The sequence below is a fragment of the Merops nubicus genome, unplaced genomic scaffold (assembly GCF_000691845.1).
Source record: "Merops nubicus isolate BGI_N331 unplaced genomic scaffold, ASM69184v1 scaffold15326, whole genome shotgun sequence".
Lineage (NCBI taxonomy): Eukaryota > Metazoa > Chordata > Aves > Coraciiformes > Meropidae > Merops > Merops nubicus.
The window spans coordinates 7,557-17,158 of record NW_008617059.1 but is presented as its reverse complement, the minus strand read 5'-3'; the positions used below and the strand labels follow the sequence as shown (position 1 = coordinate 17,158).

Sequence of the window (9,602 nt, the reverse complement as noted above, 5' to 3'; positions counted from 1 at the left end):
GCAGAGCTGAGCTCTTGCTTCATCCTCCCTATGCGAGCTCACCCTCGTGCAGAGCCTGGCACCACATGGTCTTCCTCCCCTGAACACAGAGTGCCAAAAAGCCTCCATGAGGGTTCAAGCTACCTACCTTGTTCTCTTGATGCTGTTGGTCGAGGGTGCCTTTGGCACGTGTTGCCTCAGCCTGTGTGACAGTGGATGTCTTTGTTCTTTGCAGGACGAGCAGCTGAAGATGTTAGTGAGACATTACGGGCAGAATGACTGGAAGTTCCTGGCCAGCCACTTTCCTGTGAGTGACCCCTTGCCCATTTGGGAGCTGTAATGTTTGCCTCGTCCTCGTTGTGCTGGTTCTCCTGCCGTGCAGCACCTTGCACAGGGTTGGGGACTCTGTTGTGTGGCTGCAACTCCAGCTGCTCCTTCAGGTCAGGAGACATCCTCCTGCTGTGGAGGAGCTCCGGGGGCGAGTCTGTTGGAGCTGCACTGAGAAATTGAGGTTCCTGTCTCTGTGCTCATGCTCTAGTCATAGTATGTGTTCTCCTTGTGCTTCTGCAGGTTTTCTGGGGGGCTGGTGGTGCTGCAGGGGCTTTGGGTGCCTGTGGTCTAACCTGTGTTTCTTCTCCCTCCTGCTAGAACCGCAGCGACCAGCAGTGCCAGTACCGCTGGCTGAGGGTCTTGAACCCAGACCTGGTGAAGGGCCCTTGGACCAAGGAGGAGGACCAAAAGGCAAGTCAGGGCTGAGGGGATCTCAGTGTTGGGCAGTGGCTGTCTGCGGGGAGGATGAAGGTTTCAAACCCTCGGGGTTTTTGTATGCTGGGTACCCCAGAGGGCAGCTCTCTGTCCTCAGCAGCCTAACGCAGCCGTGGCTGGGGTGTGCAGGAGCAGGTCTGGGCCTCTCCAGCTAAACCCCTTCTTTTCACACAGTCCTGCTGCAGCAGGCTGCCAGGCAGAGAGCAGAGAAGGGAATTAACTCATCTGCCCGCTGGGTGAGCTTGGTCTGACCTGGCCACATTGAACTGATGAGAAAAGAAACCTGGCAGTGCCTGTGCCACAGCAGCCAGGCTGATGTGGGTGTCTGAGACTTGTGGCTTCCTCGAGCCCGTTCCTCTGCTGATTCTGGAGTGAGCTGAGAGGGACCAGCTCAGGCTCATCACCCTGATGTGCTTAAGGAAAGCTGGAATGGCTTCCAGCTTCCACCAAGGTGTTCTGCTGAAAAATGTCCTGGTTTGTCAAACTGTCTTTAACACTTCTGTGCTTTCATTTCTTTCCCTTTTGGTCCCATCACAGGCTGTCAGGGATGTACCACCTCAGACTCATCACCCTGATGTGCTTAAGAAAAGTTGGAATGGATTCCAGCTTCTACCAAGGTGTTCTGCTGAAAAATGTCCTAGTCTTTAACACTTCTGTGCCTTCATTTCTTTCCCTTTTGGTCCCATCACAGGCTGTCAGGGTCCCTTTGGCCTCCCATCTGCACGTTGCATCAGGCATGTCCTAAGGAAGTTCCTTGTGCTGTCCTTCCTGCAGCAGAGCAGTTGCTGCCTGCTTCCTCCTTCCCTTGGCACGTCCTGAACCTCCCAGTCTGCCGGTCCTGCCCAGGCTGGGCTCCAGCTTTCTCCTCCTGACACTGTGCTTTGCTTTGCCCTGCCAGCTCTTCAGCTCCTTGGCCTGTGCCTCACTTTGGTGTCTTGGCTCTGTCTGTGCTTGGTAGTCAGGAGCCTGCAGCAGGGATGTTTCTTGTGGGCCAGGAGCACTGTGGGTGTCACCAGTCCACTCCCACCTTCCAGCTGAGTACAGCTGGCTGGGTAGAAATGCTCTCTGAGAACCCTTCAGCCTCCTCTCTGGCATTTTGGTGGGCTGCCCATGGCAGGCTGTGGATTGTTTCATTCTGTGTGCCTTGGATGTGACCAGGAGCATTTGCAGTGAAGGTCAGGCAGAAGTCACAAAGCCCTGGGTGAAAAGGAAGTGGCCAAGCAGATGGCTCTTGAGTGAATGCAGCTTGTTGATGCTCTTGAGCTGGTGCTGGTGGGGTGTGGAGCTGCAGCCCTGGCATGGCCTTGGTGCAGCACCCTGGTCAAGGGAGACTCTGCCTGGCGGGCAGACCAGAGCAGAGGTGATGGGGACTGTTGACCCAGGGCCAGGTCCAGAGGAGGGGGGAGAGCAGAGGAGCCTTGGAGCATGTCAGGCTTGGCCCTTGCTCAGAAAGGGGCCTGTGTTCCTAAACCTGGAGCACCTCCTGGTCTCCACCTCGTCGTCTGCGTTCGTAGGTGCTGTGTGGCACAGCATCAGCACAGCAACAGCCCCTGTCCAAAATCTGGCTGAATTGTTTCCACAAGTATTGGTACATCTGTTTGGTGCTGGATCCCTCCAGCTTTTTCTCCTGAGGGGCCTTTCTCTGCCCACCCTTACCTGGTCCCAAGAAAGGTGAAGAGCCAAGCCTGAAGACGACCCTATTGACCTCCCCCTCTATTCCATTCCCTTATCTCCATCCTTTTCTCTTCAAAGGTAATTGAACTGGTGAAAAAATATGGCACCAAGCAGTGGACCCTGATAGCCAAGCACCTGAAGGGGCGTTTGGGGAAGCAGTGCCGGGAGCGCTGGCACAACCACCTGAACCCTGAGGTGAAGAAGTCCTCCTGGACAGAGGAGGAGGATCGCATCATCTGCGAGGCCCACAAGGTCCTGGGCAACCGCTGGGCGGAGATTGCCAAGCTGCTGCCTGGCAGGTAGGACCTCTCTGCTCACCCCTGCCTCTGCCAGCTGGGTGGAGGGCATGCAGGAGGTGGGAGCTGTGCCTTGAAGCTCTTGCAAGTGGTGGTTTCTCTTCTGCTTCCTCTGCAGGACTGACAACGCTGTGAAGAATCACTGGAACTCCACCATCAAGCGCAAGGTGGACACGGGAGGGTTCCTCAATGAAACTAAGGAGTCCAAGTCACTGTACTTGCTCGTGGAGGTGGATGACAAGGAGAGCCAGAGTCAAACGAGGTCTGAGAGTCAGGTACTGCTCCAGCACGTTCACAGCAGGCAGCTGGGTTGGTCCCCTGCTCTGCTAACACACGTCAGAGCTGGTCGTCCACCCTGCTGCTGCCCCTCAGGCCGCCTGTGCTGCAGCCTGGTGTCTGCATAGATGGTCTGTGCCTTCCTTCAGCCTTCTCATAGAATCCTTTAGGTTGGAAGGGACCTCCAAGATCATCAAGTCCAACCCTTGAGCCATTAGGGCTCTAAAGTCCTCTGCTAAAACAGATCAGAATCTGTCAGGGCTGGAAAGGACCACAAGGATCCCCCAGTTCCAACCCCTCTGCCATGAGCAGGGACACCTCCCACTAGATCAGGCTGCCCAGAGCCTCCTCCAGCCTGGCCTTAAAGACCCCCAGGGATGGGGCCTCGACCACCTCCCTGGGCAACCCATCCCAGGGTCTCACCACTCTCCTGGGGAAGAACTTCTTCCTCACATCCAGCCTGAATCTGCCCACTGCCAGCTTTGCCCCATTCCCTCTAGTTCTCTTGTTACTCTCAAGAGAGGACTCTTTGCAGATCTGTGCCTCCAGGAGCTGGAGGGGTGGTGTGAGCCCAGGTGCATTACCCAGGCAGAGGACAGCAGTGTGCTGGGGCTGTTCACTCCCCAGTCCCAGCATCAGGGCTGCCTGGGAGACCAAAGAGCTTTTTTGTGGCTCTGTTGTGCTGTTGCTGGTGGGAGAAGGAGGCCCCTCCAGACAACATGGGGTGAAGAGGTCCTATTCTCCTCACCTCTAACAAGGCAACAGAGGTAGCACACCTCATTAGTTTTTTTCCATGAAGAAAATGTGTAGTTTTCAAAGGCAGGCTCTGGGAGAGCAGGAGATGCAGAGTTGGTGCTACCTGCTCAGCCTTTGTTCAGCTCTCTCCTGGGATCCCATTAAGTGCCATCTTCAGTTAAGCAGTCCTGTGCTGGTTGTGTTGCACAGACTCCTGCTCAGATGGTGTGAGGGAGAACGGGGCTGGGAGACAAACCAAAGGGCAGGGAGGAGAGCAGGGGCAGCTGAACACACCCAGGAACTCCCTCTTAGTCCCCAGGTCTTGACCTTGTCCCCTGGGGTTCTACTAACAGCTGGACTTTGTTTTTTGTGTGTAGAACGTGCTGCCCAGCTGTCTGGTGGATACCTCTGAGATCAAGGAGGAGGATGCCAGCGACGAGGAGGTGACGGGTGTGCAGGAGCTGCCCTCAGAGCTGCCAGCTGCCCACCTGCCAGAGCAGAACCCTGAGGGCACCCCAGAGGACGTGGTGCCTGAGGATGCCTCCTTTGGCACGTTGCCCTACAAATGGGTGGTGGAAGCTGCCAGCTGTCTGTACCCATCAGCTGTGCCAGCCTTCAGTGAGGCTCTGGACATGATTGAATCCGTGAGTAGCAGACCCCTGCTCCTCCAGCTGCTGTCAGGAGGCTGAGCCTGCCCTTGTCCCTTGAGTGAGCTTGCTGGGGCCCCTTGCTCATCACCACAGGCAGCCTGGGGAGGGCTGGCTCTGTCACAGGCTCGTGGCTGCCCACCATCCCTTCTCCAGGGCTTGGTTAGGCCTCTCCAGCTCTGCCAGCATTGCTCTGGGCTTGCAGGTCCCCTTAGGGGGGTGCCCTTGTGCATGGGCTCTGCAGAGGCTGGCAAACCTCATCTCAAGCCCTCCTTTGTCAGCAGGAGTGTCCCCAGGTTTCATCAGGGTTCAGCCCCATGCTCAGGAGCTTTCCTTTTCCCTTCTGTTAGGGGATGGGACAGGATGTGTTGGGATAGACCAGGCCCACTTGTAGGATGCAGGACAGACCCCTTCACTCTGGGGTGATGCCACCATTTGCTTTCAAGTGGAGGTAGCTTGGAAATTTTGGGCCAGCAGTGGAGGCATGCCAGGGCAGGGAGTTGGCTAGGATGAGCAGAGCACTTTGCTGCTACTAGAGGGAGATGTCACTGCAGCCCCCACCCTACTGGAGTAGCTTATCAGCTGATGGTTCTTGAAGGCTCTGCTTTGTGGGTGTGTAGGAGGACAGAGGCTGTGCCGAGGCTTAACGGCCCATCTGTGGGTCCTTAGGGGCCTGCTCTGTGGTGCTTTGGGTTCTGGTGGGGTGGAGCTGGGAAGCAGCCCATGGCTGATTGTTTGTCTGGTTATTTTTAGCCTGCTCTGAGCACAGCCCTGTATCCACGTGCCCAAGGCTGCAGTTTGGGTTGGGTGACAGTCGCTTCCTTCAGCCCCTGAGCCCACACCTGTCTCCAGCTGCTGGTTTTACCCCTCTGTGTGGGGGTGCAGGTGTCTGTGCAGCTGTGCTGTGTGCTGAGCTGGGAAACCAGCCTTGCAGAAGGAGAGAAATCTGCCCTGTGCCCCAGCAGCAGCTTCCAGCAGGCTCCTTTCCCTGCTCTGCTTCTCGGCCAGCCGAGGGGAGGAAGTTCTCAGCTCTCCCCTGGCCAGGCTGGGGGGGAGGAAAAAGCCAGTGCAGCCTCACCCCCTCTCTCCCACTTCTTCACCTGATTCCCATCTGCTTCTGCACCCCTTGGCTGCTCAGCTTCCCTTGTGGGGCTGCCTCTGAGGGTTGCCCTGTGCACAGGACCCGGACGGGTGCGAGGTCAGCCGGCCCGAGGGACCCCTCGGCCAGCAGCAGCAGCAGCAGCAGCAGCCCGGGGAGGCAGAGCCCCAGCAAACCCAGCTCCTCCCTGCCCAACGTCACTGAGTACCGCCTGGATGGCCACACCATCTCTGACCTGAGCAGGAGCAGCAAGGGGGAGCTCATCCCCATCTCCCCCCACGCCGAGGGGAGCTTTGGCACGCCGCCCTCGGTGCTGAAGAGGCAGAAGAAGAGGAAGGTCTCCCTCTCCCCTGTCACAGAGAATGTCACTGGCACCAGCCTCTCCTTCCTCGACTCCTGCAACAGCATGACACCCAAGAGCACCCCTGTCAAGACTCTGCCCTTCTCTCCATCTCAGGTATCAGCAGCTCCTCTGAGGTGTCTGGGCTCTGTGATCGTGCCTTGGTGCAGCCCCTTCCCATCAGCTCCACCAGCTTTGGGGTTCTCCTCTTGTGAGTGAGGCAGTGCCAGCACAGGGGGTGTGGCAGCAGCACCGTGCAGCTCTGCAAGGCTGCCTGCTGGAGAAGAAGAGCAGAAAACTGTTCTCCACAGTGCTGTCCCCAGGGCTTTGCCACCCCAGGTGTGGGCAGCAGAGTGGGCACAGTGAGAAGTGGCTTTCCCTGCTGGTTTGGGGTGAGACTCACAGCACGTGCCTTGGGCAGGTCTCTGAGTTGCTCTGCTTAGGAAGAGGCTCCTGGGCTTGTCTTTGTTGTGAAAGGGACTCAGGATCTTTCAGCCTTTGTTGTGACTCCTGCCTGGAGTGAATCTGAGAAGGCAAGAGCCACATCCTGCCTGAGGCTGAGCTTCAGCCATCAGGGAACACAGAGCTCCTCCCTCCTGACAGCTTCCTGGGTACAAGCCTCACTCCTTACAGGAGGAAAACTGTCACTCCTTAGCTGTTGGGAAGCAAAATCCTGGCAGGGATGAGGCAGTTTGTTGTTTCCTCACAGTTGAGGCTGAACATGGCTTGTTGCAGAGTCTGTTGGCTTGCAGGAAGTTACATCATGTGAACTTCCTTCACATTTGCCAACCTGAGGTTGGAGTAGACCTTTGGTGGGATGTCTTACCCCTCTGTCACCATGTGCTTGACCAGGTCAAGGAGGGACTGCTCCCACCCTGTAGCTGCTTGTAGTCCTGTCAGCTCATCCCTAGTGGGTAGTGAGGAATCTTCAGAGGTGTGAGGCACCTTCTGGCACCTTCCCTGTGTGTGCCCATGCATGAGCCTGTAAGAGTCACCCTGGTTTGTACTGGGACAGATCCCTCTTGTGCCACTCACTGTGGGGGGACTGTCTCTAGTTCAAGTTTCCCCCCATCCATAGGAAAAAGTAATGACTTGTGGTACTATTCTGGGATGGCTGAGACTGAGTGCTTCTTCTCCTCTCTGCTCTGCAGTTCTTGAACTTTTGGACCAAGCAGGACACACTAGAACTGGAGAACCCCTCCCTGACCTCCACGCCCGTGTGCAGTCAGAAGGTGATTGTCACCACCCCTCTGCACAGGGACAAGACCCCCCTGCTCCAGAAGAACTCGGCGTAAGACCTTTCTCCTCCTCCTCCTCCTCCTCCTGTCCAGTGCCCACCTGAGCATCCTTTTCCACCCAGGAGACAGATCCAGTCCAAACCTCCCTCCCTCAGGACTTTTACAGCACTGCTGGCCAGGCTGAGGCTTTCCTTAAATCAGTTCCAAACCCAAAGAGAGGATGTCTCTGGGCTGTGGGGAACAAGTGTCCCCTCTGATGGGGGCTGCAGCCAAGTGACCACCCTTGTGCTCCACTGCTGAGTGGGCTCTTTCCTTCTGGGCACCTCTTTGGGGAACGTTGGTGTGCTGTGAGCTCTGCCAGCAAGGGAGGGGATTGGATTTCCTCCAGGAGAGCTGTTCAGATCCATCCCTTTAGCTCTGCACCCTCTGCTTTGCCTGACCTGAGGTCCAGGGTGCTGTGGTGGGCAGGTGAGGGGGGTTGCTCTGCACAGAGGGTGTTCCAGTGGCAGGTTTTTTCCGCTGCCACAGCTTAAGTGGGTTTGCCTGCTGAAGGCTCCTCTGTGCCTGTTTGCTCTGCTCACACCTCAGGAGCAGCCCGGCCGGGTGGCTTCTGCTGCTGCCACATGAGCCTCTCCTCGTGGAGTGAGCAGGCTTGGAAGGATGTGGGTGCTCTGTGTGCTTACAGCACCTCTGATCCTTGACCTTTGCTGCTCTGTGTGCCAGGTTTATCACACCAGATCAGAAATATGTGGGGGACAACACCCCCCACACCCCCACGCCGTTCAAAAACGCCCTGGAGAAATATGGACCCATTCGACCTCTGGTAGGTACTGGGCAGGTCTGTCCCTTGCTGGGGCTGGAAACACAGAGTGCAAATGGGACAGGGGGTGGATTGCAGCAGAGCTGCAACAGCTCAGCAGGGCCAGGCTGATGTGGGAGGGGTGAAGGGGACCTAGGTGGTCCTGCTCTGGCAGGGGGGTTGGACTGGATGATCTTTTGAGGTCCCTTCCAACCCCTATGATTCTATGATTCTATGATTCTATGATGCTATGATTCTATGATTCTATGATTCTATGATGCTATGATTCTATGATTCTATGATTCTATGATGCTATGATTCTATGATTCTATGATTCTATGATGCTATGATTCTATGATTCTATGATTCTATGATGCTATGATTCTATGATTCTATGATTCTATGATGCTATGATTCTATGATTCTATGATTCTATGATGCTATGATTCTATGATTCTATGATTCTATGACCTTGTCCTGGTCAACATCTCGTGGTAAGTAGCTGCAGGACTTCAATCTCCTCTGTAAACCAGCTGAAAATGCCCCAAACCTGCCCTTGAGTCAGGCTGTGGTGCTTGGCTGCTGCTGACCTTGAGGAAGAGGGAGGAAATGATCTATCTAGGCACCCCTGAGGAACTGGGTCTCTCAGTGGGGGTGTTGTGGGGTGACAGTTTGCAGTATCCCAGGCATTCTGTGCATGCTGGTCTCTTGAAGGCACATCTGGGGTTCAGCTGATAGAAGTCTCTCATGCCTGGAGCTTCTGTCAGGCTAGCAGAATTCTTGCCCTGTCTTTTCCAGGTGGGAAGTAAATAAGTTCTCTTTGTGTATGTCCTCCCACTGTGGGCTACACAGACCCCGTTATCCTTTGTGGGAAATACTTCTGAGGTTGTCCAGCATACAAATTTTGACTGCCTTGTGCTCTCTCTCCTCCTTTTTACACCAGCCCCAGACACCTCACCTGGAAGAAGACTTGAAAGAGGTGCTCCGAAGTGAAGCTGGCATTGAACTTATCATAGAGGATGAGGTGAAGCCTGAGAAACAGAAGAGGAAACAAGGGGTGAGTTGATTTTGTGGCTAGAACTTGCTGCTGAGGGGTGTTCTGTCTGCTTTTATTCATCCTGCTGTTGATGTCAAAAAGCTTTTGGCCCGTGGCTGCTGCCTTCTCATCAGGGAGAGGTGCCTGAGGTTCAGGCCAGCTTAAAACACATCCAGCTTTGTCCTGGTTTATGCTGAACTTGGGGCATGTTGGGAGATGCCTCATCCCTGACCTACAGGAGAGACCCATGGCACATTTCTGTGGCCCACTGGGCTCCCAGAGGGCTGTGGGAATGCCTTGGTGGCCTCCTTCCCCTATGGAAAGGGACTTGCTCTTCCAAATGGCTGGCTAGTGGTGCCAGGAGCTGAACACTGGAGCTGCAGCACCCTGTGGTGGGGGAGGCTGCAGCTTGGCTTGCTGAGGTGCTGGCACAGGGCAGCCATGGGGTGCTGGGGGCTCAGTCTGCACCCCAGGCCCCTGGATGGGGGGGTCTTTGGGTGGATCCATCCAACCCTTGTGTTTCCACCCCCCCCCAGTTGCGCCGCAGCCCCATCAAGAAGGTGAGGAAGTCTCTGGCCCTGGATATTGTGGATGAAGACATGACACAGAACGTGCCTGTGCTCCCCAAGACTGTGTGTTTCAAAAGAGCCCAGGTGAGGGGTGCTGTGCTCAGAGCAGGGGCAGCACCAGCTTCTGCTCCAGACAAACCCAGTGCAAG

The 9,602-nt window shown here is 55.9% G+C and overlaps 1 protein-coding gene across 1 annotated transcript in view; it reads left to right on the top strand.

Moving 5' to 3' along the window:
• The first annotated feature begins 218 nt into the window (after positions 1–218).
• MYBL2 (v-myb avian myeloblastosis viral oncogene homolog-like 2) overlaps positions 219–9,602 on the top strand; it is a 12,409-nt gene continuing 3,025 nt past the window's right edge. Inside the window, 11 exon segments of the mRNA XM_008943028.1 lie at positions 219–286; positions 628–720; positions 2,497–2,717; positions 2,833–2,989; positions 4,103–4,369; positions 5,553–5,578; positions 5,580–5,928; positions 6,963–7,102; positions 7,773–7,872; positions 8,792–8,905; positions 9,421–9,537. Of these exon segments, the coding sequence (XP_008941276.1) occupies positions 230–286; positions 628–720; positions 2,497–2,717; positions 2,833–2,989; positions 4,103–4,369; positions 5,553–5,578; positions 5,580–5,928; positions 6,963–7,102; positions 7,773–7,872; positions 8,792–8,905; positions 9,421–9,537 (1,641 nt within the window). The 5' untranslated portion in view covers positions 219–229.